The 15,065-nt window shown below is 37.1% G+C and overlaps 1 protein-coding gene across 2 annotated transcripts; it reads right to left on the reverse strand.

The window, feature by feature from the left end:
* Positions 1 to 1,772: 1,772 nt before the first annotated feature.
* On the reverse strand, positions 1,773 to 14,354 carry LOC108649538 (neural cell adhesion molecule 2). Of its 2 annotated transcripts, none has more exons than XM_030388476.2 (7): positions 13,548 to 14,354; positions 5,832 to 6,074; positions 5,634 to 5,750; positions 4,978 to 5,109; positions 4,756 to 4,908; positions 3,243 to 3,731; positions 1,773 to 2,599 (listed from the first exon to the last, which is right to left on the reverse strand). In XM_030388476.2, exons 1-7 carry the CDS (start codon positions 13,594 to 13,596, stop codon positions 2,409 to 2,411), a joined length of 1,374 nt encoding a protein of 457 aa, XP_030244336.1. In that variant the 5' UTR covers positions 13,597 to 14,354; the 3' UTR covers positions 1,773 to 2,408. The 2 variants fall into 2 exon arrangements, with proteins under 2 accessions (XP_030244336.1, XP_030244335.1); XM_030388475.2 differs by having other exon boundaries at positions 5,832 to 6,077.
* Between the last annotated feature and the right edge of the window lie 711 nt (positions 14,355 to 15,065).

Raw genomic sequence — 15,065 nt, forward strand, 5'->3', positions numbered from 1 at the left:
AAACTCATTTACTTATGTATGTACATATGTATTGCAAATACAAATTATATGACGCACTTTTACTCGTTGCGATTTGGGAAGTGAAATATTTTGAAACAATTAAAATAAACGAAAATTGTGCGCTCTGCAGACTTCTCCATTGAGTGTCGCGCTTTTGATGGCAAAACTGAGATCGACGCGCCGGACAGAAAGACAGGCTAAATCGAAGCAGCTCGTCGCCCTGGTCAAGAATATATATATTTTCCCATTTTCAGTAGGATCAGTGTATAAACATATTGATACACATTTGTATGGATCTTACATTTTTGACTTAGCAAATGCGTAATGACTATGGCGTTCCCACCTTTTTCAACTGCCTCGCTTAAAACCGACTGATAGAGAAAACAGAATTCGTTCACATATTGAGTGTACACTTTTTACTAATCACTCACATTCATTTTCATTCACAACACATTTACAGTATCAGTGCATTACTCAACATTGATCTAGTGGATTTATATACCCTGAAAATAATATATGTATAATGACTGTAAAAATGAAAAAAAGTGGCAGATCCTATAGAGTATATACATATATTTTTGATTAGGGGGACCCGCTGAGGGGATAATCGTTGTTGATCGAAAATTTACGCTATTACGCTATGCTCAGTATTGGTTAATAATTTTTTTTCGATTGCTCATACGATTCGACTTGTACTTAGTATATTATATACATTCTGATATTTCAGACGTGTATAAATGAAACTAAATAGTTACTAAATGTACCCTTAAACATATACACTGCAAAATGAATCCACAACATCCTTACGATGATAATTTGAATGTTTTTAAAGCTGCCATGCTAATAAAATATGTTCCCTGCTGATATCTCTGTAAGTTATATACAGGCAATTATGTGAAGTAGCCACAGACGCGTATTGTATATTGGTTTTAAGGCCTTTGTCATAAGAAGGGCGTGAAATCGAATTTAATCTGCGACATTGGAGGAATTTCTTTTCAGAATATCATCATTAAATACGGAAGCACATCTGATTGGTAGCTTCTCCGGCAGTGGCTTTATTGAAATTCAATTCGATGCACATCAAGCTGAACGTATTCGCTGGCGTTTGCCACCCCTGCTTCTATCTGCTGTCGCTTGTCTCCTGTGTCCTGTCTCCTGGCTGGTTGTTCCCCAACTCATTAAATATTAATTGTAAATTTTAATTAAAATAAACCTTTCCGATTACGACAGCAAGTTGATGCTGTCCGGGCTAGCTATGTGATGCTGTTTCTTTCCAGTAATATTGTTTACCGATTTTCACATTTCACAAACTGTTCAGCAATCGTGGTTACAACTACCTACGATTGTATACATGTTGGTTGGTTGTGTGCTCAAGGATTATCAATAAAAATCATCAATTCGGAAGCAAACTCTAGGCATGAGATGGAGATGGAGATCGGAAATTGGTCAGGAAGAGTCATTGTGATGCCATAGAATATCCAAGCGCGATTGGCTCGCTTACATATGTAGTTTACTTTACTTCATATAAACATTTCCTCTCATTTAATTCAAAGCTAATTTATTTTACTAAATATGTAAACATTTTCATACTTGAAATATTACTATATACTACATCTGCCTACTCTCCCATATACCACTTACCCATATACCAATTGCAACATTTAGCACGCTTCTCTCAATTGGCATATATGTACTCCATACCCAATATACCTATAACCCATAACCCAAACCCCATATCCATATACCAAATACTATATACAATATAAACACGCTTTATACATTTAACTTCTTTTATTTCCATATAATTCAGATCCACGACTTATCATCTACATGATTTAATTAATTATATTATGTTGTATATTCACTTAAATAGGCCTAATTGAATTCACACGTATTATCGATTTGTTATGCTTTTTTATGGTTTCTTTGCTTTTCATTCAACAACATTCATTTTGTTATTTTATTGGCTTTCATTTTTGTTTCATTTGTTTGGACTTTTGTAAAATTCATCAAAGTGTTTTCTTTGTTGGGGAGATCTTTTCCTAAAAATGGTTTGTTTAGCATAAACAACATTCATGTAGAGTGAGGCATGGACATTAAACGAGTTTATTATAGACTTGACATATGTATGCACTAATGTATATATGTATACCATTCGATTGCCATTATACCAGTTGTAATTAAATAAGACCAAGCTACATCAATAAAAGTACAGAATGTTGGCAGCGAAATCGACAATGGTCAAAGTAACTATAAAGCATTCTCCATTCCGGATAATTGGATTGCACATAAAGTCTATCACAGAAGATACACGAAAACTCAACTTACCAAAAATTAGCAACGATAAATACTAATAACAATTTTAACTAATGCTACAGTAGACTTCATTCATAATCCATATCCATCGCCTAGCGCCAAAGCAAAGCAAGTCCTATCAAAACGTGGGAGCACCACCTATAGGGATGCCATGGAGAAACTGCGGCAGCTGTAGCAAAAATCTTCACGCTGCTCCAATCGCTAAGTCCGGCCAAATTTCGTGAGGCGGCACGCATTAAATATGTTGTATTACCCTCTAGATGGGGTATGATGAAACGATGTCCTGGAAGGTTAAAAACAATATTTTTAAGAATTTCATAGCTTTTCGCTACGGTAAAGTTTCTAAATGTACTTAGAAAGGATAATAAACTGTCCTGATGAAGGAATTCAGATTTTCAAACAAAAGATTGTAGCTTTTCAGACCAAAACAAATTGTTTCACTAAAACTATAGTTGGAGCTGGCTGAACTCTGCGAAGAAGAGCTGAACCCCAAACACTCAACATTTCATATTTGTATACATGGCGAGTACGCCATGCGTTTATCCAAATTCGTGGTAAAAAGGAAAGGAGAAAAATTTATAAATATGTATATGTATTAAATTCCCTTCGACCCCAAGTTGTAAAAAAACATAAGATTTGATTAATATTGTACGTCTACAAATTAAATTATTCAACAAATAAATTTTCATAATATATCCCAGACTATCCCACACTGCGCAGCAGAGGACGAACTTATGCGTGCGTGTAAATGCATGTGCATGTATGTGTGCATAAAAGAAGTGCAAAAGGATTAGAGTATCAGCTTGAAGGGTTCAGGGTATCTCCTAGTCGAGCAGTCCCCACTAGAGCCTTTTTATTACTTTTTGAAATAGTAGGCTTATCTATCATAACATTTAAATGTACATGTATATAGATATATGACCTACCACGATGAAACGAAAAATCCCTCTGCTTCGCATAACTCCAATTGCCGGCGCTGTACTTGAAATCACTTTCACTTATGTAAGCGACACGATATCCATAGATTTGCATCTCGTCTGAGACATTAGTCATGCGTGGCGTCCGTAAATCCAGCTCAAAGGCATCCGGATAGAGACGCTTGAGTTGGAAACGTGTGGGTCCGATGGGCTTGGCGCCAGGGCGCAACTTAATTATCCTTTCGAGCATGCCCAGTGGGTTAGCTACCTTGCACTTGTAGTCCCCGAACTGGCTGGCGTTACGAATATCCAGTTGCAGAGTTGCTCCGTAGTCCGCCATGAAGATGCGATGATTGAATCCCACAATCCCTTTGCCATTGTGCAGCCACGTAAACGATGGCGGCGGTTCCCCCATCGCATCGCAACTGAGATTAACGGAGCCACCGACATAGGCATATTGCACAGGCAACGTTTCGTTGTAAAACCACTGAGGCTTGTCTGAAATAATGGGCAAGGGGATAGTTAGTTTGAGGAGAATTGGGTGCTGCCGAAAATATTAGACCCGCATGCATGTTCAACTAGGACAAACAAGCTACAGCTAGACAGAGGACTGGGGCCATGCCATTTGGTCGTTGACTCAAAAATCCAACCGATTTCATTGGGAGTACCAGCCGCTGCCACCCAAAAGCCCCATGCTCCATTCAAGCGCAAACTGATGACACATTTAGCATTGGCTGGTCCTCGTCCTTGGCGGCGACATTGCAGTCATCCTTGGGTTTTATTGCTCAGGAAATGCAAACATACTCGAATATGTTGCAGATTTGCAGCATTTCGACTGGGATACAAATTAGTTTCGTCATCCATTGGCTGTTGTTTGCTGAGCAGTGGGTCAGTAGGTGGTCAGCTTACTCGCACCTACCATCCGCAGCCGCATCCACACCCGTATCGTCATCCTCCTCCGATGGGAGCTCATAGTCGGCAGTCAGTAGTCATTAGCACAATTTAGATGGTAATGGCAACTCAATTGCAATCGCAAAGAGGGAATTCCGGAAGAAAGGCAAATGAATGCTGCCAATTTTCTGGTTTCGTGTTAGTTTGTTTAGAGCTCATAGAGCAGGCGTTGGCCCATTGGTCATGTTTTGCGAGCCAGTTTAAATGGAGCTGTTTAGGAAACTGCCAGCAGCTGTGTGTTCATTTTCATAAAACCCAACAGTTTGATTGAAGTAAAGCGACGTAAAATAGGTCAAACAGTTTAGCAAATAATTAGAGAAGCCTTTTACTAAATAGATAAGCCTTGAATCGACTGTGATAAATAGTGATATGGACTAGATATATAATTTACTAAAGATCTATCTGGTATTAATTGATGCATTAAAGAGCTCAATGGATAACCTTGAGTCTCTCAATCGAGGCTCATCCTCATATATGTACATATATATGTATATATATAATATCGAAGCTTACTCAATACTATTATCTAGCAAGCAACAAATGCTTTACAAGTGATTTTCAGATTACTTACGTTGTATTCTCAATAGTATCGTTATTTGATCCGAGTCTGAGAATGTGGGCGTTATTCGCATGGCTCGACAAGTGTATTCTCCTGCATCCGATTGGCTAACATTCTTGATAAAAAGCCCGTCGGAGAGTCGTTTGTGTTTTGAGGAGTTAGCAGCTGAACGAAACAGAGAATGGAAGCTTAGCAAACTAATTACCTTCTTTACTGCTATGTTATGTTACTAACTGTTTATATATTCGCCGTTGTGCAGCCAGGAGACTTCCGGTGCGGGTTGGCCGTGCACAAAGCAATTGACCAAAGCATCGCGCCCCTCGCGCACTGACTGCACCTGCTCCGTTTTCTCGAATGATATTTTTTCTGTTTGTGAATTGAGAGCAGTAGAATGAATTGAGAATGGAAAACATTATATATATCCTGCGTGTCTGAATCAATAATGCATTGAATAACTGGCAAAATGAGGTTATAAAATGGATCAAAAGTGAGCTCTGAAAAGAATAGTCTGGAAAAATAATAATTTTACAATAGGCATTATATACCGTAAAATGATTTTCTTTGGAATGAAACTAGACTCTAATACGGATGGGGACAAAGACTTCGTACAATGTTCAAAAAGATACATTTGAGCAAAATACCTTTTTACTCCATTTTTATTTTATTGTGCTTAATTTCCCCTGAACAAATTTCTTTTTAAGAGAGGTTAGCTATGGCTTTTCACCTGAGATATTTATATTGATACATTGAATTATAAATACATTTTATTTGGAATGATAAGCAATAAAGCTTTGAATCATTTTTGTTTATGTAAGTATGCATGGCTAATAATATTAAAAGTCTACTACTACTTGGCTGATTGTTGTATTTTATTGAGGTATATAACTTACGATTTACAAGAAGCTCAAAGGATTTTCTTGGTTCTCGTGCAGCGGACGAGTCAATTTCACAAGTCCAGTTGCCCTTGTCTTCCAGTGAAATATGTTCGAAGACCAGAGCGAGTTGACCTAAGAAGGAATTTTGCAAATAAATAAATAATATATGAAACCATAAACAATATCAGCGCTTAAACTTCTCAAATAACTAACCCGTCTTCTTTTCAATGTGAACGCGCCCTTTGGTATTCTCACGGGGCTGACCCCTGGGATCCCGCCACTTGGTGTCCAAATCCTTGTGCACTGTTTTGCAAAAGATGATAAAGGAGTCATTTACAAAGTGCGTTATCGACGACGTCGACGGCGTCAGAGTTAGGGGCGACGACAGATGACGGGGCAATATGTCTATTCTGGCCGTGGATGAATTCTCCAGCTCTACGGCTCCAAAGACTGCAGCTGCTATAACAAATAACAGATAACACAAGTGTGATTGAATTTATCATATATTCCTGCAACAGAGCTGTTAGAGGGCACAACAGATGAACGGATGTAATCGTGTTTAACAATATGAATACAGCACACAATATTTGATAAAGCCAAGTCAGGCAACTCCACCCATTATTTTTAATAGCTTTCTGCTTTAAATCAATCGCATGTAACGTGATAAGGGCAAACAGAAATGTTTCAACAACGGGCTACTCTGTCATGAAAGAACTGTTAAGCCTATCTTGCCTTACGTAGCCGTTAATCCAAACAGCAATCTCAGTTGAATAGGTAAGAAAGATAAAAGGAACAAATAAATTTGACGTATGATCGATCACTGTAGATTTTGTCAGTTCTCCGAAACAGTTCGACGAATTCTCCCCATCCACCATTTTTGAGTTTAATAGAGCATAAGTCAGTCTTAAAAGATTCGCGCGACGATTGAAAATAGTCATATTTGCGCTCATTTTCTGATCATAAAAGACTGTTCAGTCGGGAAAAAATGGTACCCTAGCCGCTACTCTTCTTGATAAGTCGCTTATGACTCTTTTTTTTTTTTAATCATAAAAGAGTCATCTTTTAATTAATCAATAATTTACACCGACATAATTTTTTTATTAATATAATTTTCATTTAATATATATAAAAACAAACAAACAAAAAACAAAAACAGTAATAGAAATTCATAGCGTTTAACATAAATAATTTAATTAATGTAGATAATAACAAAAATATTTACATTATTTACATTTATGTTTTATATTACTCTAAACGCCCACGCTTCGCCAGCCAGTCAATGGCTCGGACAAAATGCTTTTGTAGCACCGTACTCAAATCTTTGTCCGTGCATTTATATATTTCATTAGTAATATCCAAAAGAAAAACAAGTAAGAAAGCTCTAGTCGAGACTGCTCGACTACGAGATCCCCTGAACCCTACAAGCAACTGATATTTCAATAATAGTTAGCACACACACACGCACACGCACACACACACATATAAACAAATACAAGCACACACATGCACATACAAAAAAAAAAAACACACGCACACACACACACACACACACGCATATACAGGCGTGCGATATAATCGGACATTTAAAAAAAAATTTAAGTCTCTAGCTCTTTTATCTTCTGAGATCGACGCGTTCATACATACGGACGGACGCACGGACGGACGGACGGATAGACAGACGGACAGGGCCAAATCGACTCAGCTTGTCGCCCTGATCAAGAATATATATACCATTATACCCTGATATAAGAGCTAGAGACTTGAAATTTTTTTTCCTAGGTCCGTGTATATCATGCGCATATCAAGTTTATCACTAAAAATCGATAACTATTCCCGATATTTAATTATCGATTAAAAACCTTATCTACTACACCTTTAGAGCTAGAGCTTCCAAATTAAATGTAGATTCATTTGTTTCAAAGTTTCATTAAAATTGGACGTCTACAAAATAAATTATTCATCAAATCAATTCGTTTAATTTTGGCCGCACTGCAGCGCAGCCCAAGCGCAGTCGCTGCCTACTGCGCAGTTAGCAGAGCGCGTTTTAATACGTGCGCGTGTATGTATGTGTGCCTAAAAAAGGTGCAGAGTGATTGGAATACTATATCTTCTTATACTAGAGTCTTCTTACTTGTTTTTTATTTGTTTATTTTTATTTTTTTTTTGACGCAAAGATTTTACGATATCATTCAGTGACGCAATGTTTACTTTGCTATTGAGGATCTTTGCATTGTCATTGAGAATTTACCCAGTAAGCTTGATACCAGTGACAGTTTTCGGTCATGTAAAACAATTATTCATGCGCACTTTATCAAAACGTGATCGTGACTAATAAATATACGGGTTTTATTAGTATAAAAGGTAAGGCAAATATGAGCAATCGATAATCATCAAACAGTTTTTCGACTTCATTTATTTATGTTTGATCAACAGACAATAATACCACGAGTCGTCGAACATTCAAATCTAGAGGCATGCAAAATAGGAGAGCCCAAAGTTCAGATGAAGAAAGGCAACAAAGCAATGCAGATGTCCATGTTAGCAGGGCGCAGTTACGTACATCACAATTGCAAGAACAACGTCAACAAATACTTCAAGCATGTACATCATATTCATTTCTTCGCCAAGTATTTTAGTATGAGCCTGATGTTGAATTCACAAGTTTACCACAAAGTCGGCTCATTGCTACCAATGCCAAACGAGCGTTATCATCAATCCTGATAGTGCACCAGCTGGAGAGCATACACGTCGATTCAACGCACCTGTTGTGGACGACGTGTCTGGAATGGTGGTTGGCGATCGTACAGCTAAGCGGCAAATCGAGATTCGAAGGAAAATAATTCTCTGCAGTTAATTTCTGATACCCATAAACATTAAACAACGAGATTCCGTAACAAGTAAGAATATCATTCATTTATTCTTAATTGATTCAAGGATATATATACATATATTGTAGGAACCGAAACAAACAAGAATGTCAGTTCCAAGGATTTTTATTCGTTTCGTTTGATGATTAGGCGTGGTCAGGAGGATATAATTATACTCATTCACGAAAGTGAAATGAGTATATTATATTGTATTGGTTTTATGCAATGTCCGTCTTGTTGTCCGTCCGTCTGTCCGTATGAACGCAATCTATTTCAGCGCTATTCAAGCTAAAGGCTTGAAATTTGGAAAATACACTCGTTTATATCTCCGATCTATAAAGTGTTAAAATTATCCGGATCCGCACACCAGGGGCGTGGCAAATCGGAAAATGCATTTTCCGATATGCCAGAAATCATGTTAGTTGAAGAGCTAGAAAGTAAAATTTGGTATGCAGATCCGCGTCGACCACCCAAGATCACCAGCTATGGCGGATATATCTCTGTCTCCGAAAGTTGTAAATCTAGATTGCTGAAATTTTGCACGTGAGCTAATGTTTCGATTCCTATACATTTACGCCATTTTTCAAATTCTGCTATATTTTAGTCACTATTGATGCTAGAGACCTGAAATTCCGTAGGTTACTAGTAATCTCGTCTACCGATTCTCCAAATAATATTGTTACGCCTCTTTAGGGGCGTGGTATATCGAAAAATACCCCGTAATTTTCACATTTTTTAGCGTAGGAATTCAAATTTTGAATTTAGGTAACCGTTAGCTTGTTCTATGAGCTGGCCAAAAAGAAGTGGAGTGTGATTGAGTATTCCGCAGTCGGTAACGCCCGACTGCAACGTTCTTACTTGTTTTACTATGTCGTGAGCTTTGCCAACCATTTATGGTTGATAGAGAGTGAACGACTACGATACTTGCGGCATAACCGACAGAAGCTGCGATAGGAAGAATACATTCACTTGTGAGATGCTATTGATTTTCCCCACGGACAACCATGCGGCATGTTCTCGCGTCTGGTAACCATTCAGTTTGTTTGTGTTGGCTAAAGATGGGTTAACAAAAAATATTGTGCATTGTATTGCACTGAGAGATGAATCTGTACTTTCTTTTAAATGTCCTCATTATTAGTAATAAATAAAGCATAATTCGCTAGCTAACATAGGTTTCGACTACAACTGCATTACCACACATTTATAGTGGGAAAGCAACGGTTGCCGGTTCAGCTAGTACATATCATATATAATAAAAAATCGGGAGCAGTTATCTATTTAAAAAAAAAAAAAAATGTCAAGTCTCTAACTCTTATAACTTCAGAGAACGACGCGTTCACACATAGAGACGGACAGACGGACAGGGCTAAATCAAGTCAGCTCGTCGCCCTGATTATGAATATATATACTTTGTGGGGTCTGCCACGCCTCCTGCTGCCTGTTACATACTTTTAACAAAACCATTATACCCTGATTTCCCATTTTTAATGTTGTCCCGTTATTTGGCTATCGATAAAAAACCTTATCCAAAATCAGTTATAAAATTATATCTCCTACATCTTTAAAGCTAGAGTCTCGGAATTCAAATATATTATATGTATTCAAAATATATTATATGTATTTTATACAATTTCGATTTTTATAAAAATTTACCTCCAGCCCTATATCTATCCCCTCAACATCATATTCGTACTTCAATTACTAGAGACCTGTGCTTTGGAATGTACATACCTTTAAACATTATGTTTACGTTCTGAAAGTTCCATTAAGATTGTACGTCTAGAAATTAAATTATTCAACAAATAAATTCTCAAAATATTACCAAGACTGCAGCGCAGCCCAAGCGCAGTCGCCTGTGTATGTGAGTGAGTGTGCGCGTGTGCGTGTGTGTGTGAAATATCAGTTGCTTGAAGGGTTCAGGGTATCTCGTAGTCGAGCAGTCTCGACTAGAGCTTTCTTAATTGTTTTAATTTTAAATTATTTGTATCTTATACTTTGGAAGATATAAACATTTGCGTTTTGCCACGCTCCCTATAGCGGACATATATCCGCTAAAGCTTTTTGGTCTCTAGCATCAATAGTGCCCAAAATACAAAATACAAAATATAGCAGAAATTAAAAATCATTATATCTTCGGTCGGATTCGCCATGCTCCTAGTGGGCGTGGACATATAATTTTCTCATCAATCTTTATAGAATCATAACATTAGCTTTCTACTTACTCCTTGAAATAGTTTAATTCGATTTGCCACGCCCCCTATGAGCGTAGATATATCCGCCATAGCTCGTGATCTTGGGTGGTCGACGCGGATCTAAATTCCAAATTTCAGTTTTCCAGCTCATCAACTAATATGATTTTTGGTATATCGGGAAATGTATATTCCGATTCGGCAAGCCTCTAGTCGACGGATTGGGAAAATTTTAATACTTTATAAATCGGATATACACGAGTATGTGTTCCAAATTTTAAGTCTCTCTACGTTCAGATAGACGGACAGCAAAACGGACGTTGCACAAAACCAATATCGGCTGGCCCCAAAAGTCTAAAGTTATTGGGAGTGTTTCCAGAATAAAAGTAAACAATTTATAGCAACTAAAAGTACTGAAAGCTAAGCTACTACTAAGTTACCAAGGGACTGACGAAGTTTTCCTACTTAAAGCATTTTATGTCCACACTTAATTTGGAATTACCTATACTTCCCAAAACGAATTAGTATATTTTCTCATGTATGACCAGGATTCCTCTGATCTATTTGCTGATTTTTTTCAATCAACTTATTCTTCTGCTAATCTCTACAACAACTCATATCCATATCCTCTTTCTGAATATGGGTCTATAAATATTCCCAAAGTTACGGCAGCCTCTCTGGCTGCGGCCATTAGGACGTTGAAATCATCTTTCTCTCCCGGTGCCGATAATATTCCTAGTTGTGTGATTAAAGAGTGCAGTGTTTCTCTTCAGTCACAATTACTAAAATTGTTTAACTTGTCCTTGGATACTGCTGTGTTCCCTTCAATATGGAAAGAATCTTTCATCATTCCCTTATACAAAAAAGGTGGAAGATCTGATATTTCCAACTATAGAGGCATTGCGAAATTATCTGTCATTCCGAAGTTATTTGAGAAAATTATAACATCGGCCTTGCAGCATTTTTGCAAATCGATTATTCAACCATCTCAACATGGTTTTGTTCAAAATTGATCAACGTCCACTAATTTACTTGAATTCACTTCGCTTGTCAATGATGGTTTTTCTAAAAAAATGCAAACGGATGTTATTTATACTGACTTCAGTAAAGCATTTGACTCAGTACATCATCAGATACTACTTCTTAAGCTTAAACGCTTAGGATTTTCGCCTAGACTTGTATCTTGGATTTCATCCTATTTAATTGGTAGAACCCAAAGAGTCCTGCTCAGAACAGCTATGTTTAAAGTTATCTTTGTTTCGTCTGGTGTACCTCAGGGTAGCCATTTGGGTCCATTACTCTTTTCCCTTTTTATAAATGACCTTCCTAGTTGTATCTCGTATTCTACTATATTTATGTATGCTGACGATGTAAAACTTTGCCTTCCATACTCCAGTGCAACTGGACATCATCACCTTCAAGATGACCTAAATGCATTTCAACTTTGGTGTGTGGAAAACCAGCTTGACTTAAATTGCTCAAAGTGTATGACAATGACCTTCAGTCGTACCGTTCCTCTAATTGTTGATTATAAAATTAGCAACATTTCCTTACGACGCATCCACACAATCAAAGATCTTGGTGTTTCTTTCGATTGTAAACTAAATTTTAATCTTCATATTTCTACCATCATTAATGAAGCCAAAAGTGTGCTTGGCTTTATTAAACGTTGGTCCAAGGAATTTAAAGATCCTTTTATCACCAAGCGCGTATTTACGTCGCTTGTGCGTCCCATCTTAGAGTATTGCTCTGTTGTTTGGTCTCCGCAGCATAAACTGCATCAGGATCGCATTGAATCGGTCCAAAAACAGTTTCTTCTCTTTGCCTTAAGGGATCTTCGATGGGACAGTAATTTACGATTACCGTCTTATCATAGTAGGCTCCAGCTTATTGATCTTCCATCGCTAACCAATCGCAGAACAATTTTAGGAATTGTTTTTCTGCATAAATTGATTAGTGGTGATATTGATTCGTCCTCTTTGTTGGGTCGTCTAAACTTTTCGGTTTCGTCCCGAACAACTAGACACTATCGTCCGCTTCATTTACCGGTGTGCGCTAGGGATTATTCTTTGCACAGTGCGTTTCATGTTCTTAGTGTTAATTTTAATAAATATTATCACGTTTTTCCTTAAAGCTCTCTCTTCCTAAATTAAAAAGTTTGCTATTAGCTCATCTTAGGGAAATCACTCACAATGCCCAGGCATAAGCATTGGTATACATTTTCGTTGTCAATGTTGTGTAGTGATTTCTCAATTCTATCCTACATTCTATTCTGTGCTTTTCCTTTACTCTTTTCTTTTTACTATTTCTTATCTATTTATTTATTTTTTTTATTATTAACTTTTCTTGCAATTTCTTTTAAAACATTACTTTTTCTTTTTCTGTACTAATTCTTATTTATCACATTTTTTTCTTTTTTTTTTTTTCATGTATTTGTTTTAATTTTTTATTTTTAAGAAATATTTATTATTTTACATTTAATATTTTTTTCTAAGTTTTCCTACTAACACTTCTTTTTATAGCATCATTAGTTTCACTGACCATATTTGGCTGTGAGACGTGGGCATAGCTGGCCGGACTGGCAAATAAAATACCCCCATCGGGTCGGTGTTACTATTGATATTATATCTTGTACTTTGTTTAGGCTTTTTCTTTTTTAAATTTAATTTGACTCTCGTTTTTGTCAATAGCTTTAAGAAATAAATAAATAAAATTATTCAAACAGAAAATGCGATCTAGGCTTTGGGACAGCCTTTTCATTAACCGTTTAAATTTGTTGTGTAAATAATTATATCATTTTCAAAATTTTGTTTTTAGCTTAACAGTGTTTATTTCACGTTAATCTGTTAGCTGTTAATAGTTAATTTTCTTACCATTTCTCGACAGCTGAAGCAGACAGCAAATTAATATGCATATATCCATGTTTTATGTGCTGTTTTGTATTTTCCTCCTTGACGCTGATCCCTTTCGGCGTGAATTATTACGGCTTATGAGTATTTTTGGTGTCGTCGTCGATTTTCGCTAATTGCGTTACTCACTTACGTGCACTTTTCGCCAGGATGATGGCAAAAGACAGCGTCATAAAGAGTCAAAGAGGCGTGGCTTGGCCAAAAAAACAAATTACTCATGGGTCGCCACTGCCGAAATAGTTTCGCTAGCAACACATTCGCATTCACAGCCACTTTCACTTTTAGTTTCACTTTTGGGGTCGGTTTCACGTCGATTCGAATCAGGCGCGGATGACATCATCTTCATGAGCGAAGGCCTTGGTTATTCTTATCTTAAAACAGCACCTCCAGTGCGGCAAAGACTTGATTTCCGGCAACATATCCTGGCCGACTCCCTCTTTTTGCTTTATTTTTATTTAGTTGCTCCACCTTATATCGCTTGGGCACAGGCAATCCGAAATACGTGTGACAATCGCGCGAGGCTCGGTATTAATAGGCCGGAGTAACTTTTGCGATTCGTGATCCATTTCAACCGAGTGCCAAAAACGGACTGAAGTCCAAAAAGCGTAGACGACAGGAGCTGCTCCTCGGCTGCAAGTGCCGATTCGAAGCGAAGCACTGCGAGGCTACGCGGACTCAACTTTGACTTTAGATTCAGTTGTAATTTGCTTACACTTGAATTCGTTGCTGGCGTGTTCAAATCAGTGCAAAATCAGAAAAGGTACTAAAGGACATTTCGTCTCTTGTGGAATCCTTTATTTTCGTCACATTGTAGACAGGTTGTCGTCATCTTTCCAAACGCAACAGTTCGTTCAGGCAACATCCAACATGTTTCTCAACATTCGAATTGTTGGCTGGGGAATTGGACGATACTGAAATTATCAAGCTTTTACTTTGGGGTAGGGGAAAGATTAAAGCTTGCACTTCGGCCAACTTGGGGTTGGGATAGTAGAAAGCTTGACGCTTGCACTATAGCAAACTTATAACAGCCAGTAGTAGTTGTATAACACCAAGTTTAAAATCTTATAACATATTATAAAGGCAAATATGAAGAAGTTAATATATTTTCTAATAGATGGCGTTTAAGGTTCGCCAGAACTCGACAAATGAGTTATAATATATATAAAATATATAGCATTGCATACTTTTTGGCAGCTTTAAAATAATATATGTATACAATAATCAATTTGTAACTGGCTTAATGTTTTAAATAAAATAATTGCTATTTGTCAACACTTCCTCTGCCTCTATTAAATTATTACTTAGCTTCATCGTAATATACTTGCTTTCAATAATGTCGTGTCGTCAACATGATAAGTTGGATGCATTATAAAAGTCTGGTGATTGATAAATGGACTAGCGTCACTTCAGAAATTAACATTTTTCCCACGGTTTGTAAACTAGACATGGTTGATGTATTAATTCTGGCTTGTGTCATATTTA

This window comes from Drosophila navojoa, chromosome 3 (assembly GCF_054131105.1).
Source record: "Drosophila navojoa isolate 15081-1374.11 chromosome 3, UAZ_NAV_1.0, whole genome shotgun sequence".
Taxonomy (NCBI): Eukaryota; Metazoa; Arthropoda; class Insecta; order Diptera; family Drosophilidae; genus Drosophila; species Drosophila navojoa.

Coding starts and splice junctions, on each gene's coding strand:
- LOC108649538 (XM_030388475.2), bottom strand. CDS start 13,596: ATGGATATATGCATATTAATTTGCTGTCTGCTTCAGCTGTCGAGAAAT. Junction 4,909..4,977: donor CAACGGCGAATATATAAACA/GTTAGTAACATA, acceptor TGTTTCGTTCAG/CTGCTAACTCCTCAAAACAC. Junction 3,732..4,755: donor GATACTATTGAGAATACAAC/GTAAGTAATCTG, acceptor CCATTATTTCAG/ACAAGCCTCAGTGGTTTTAC.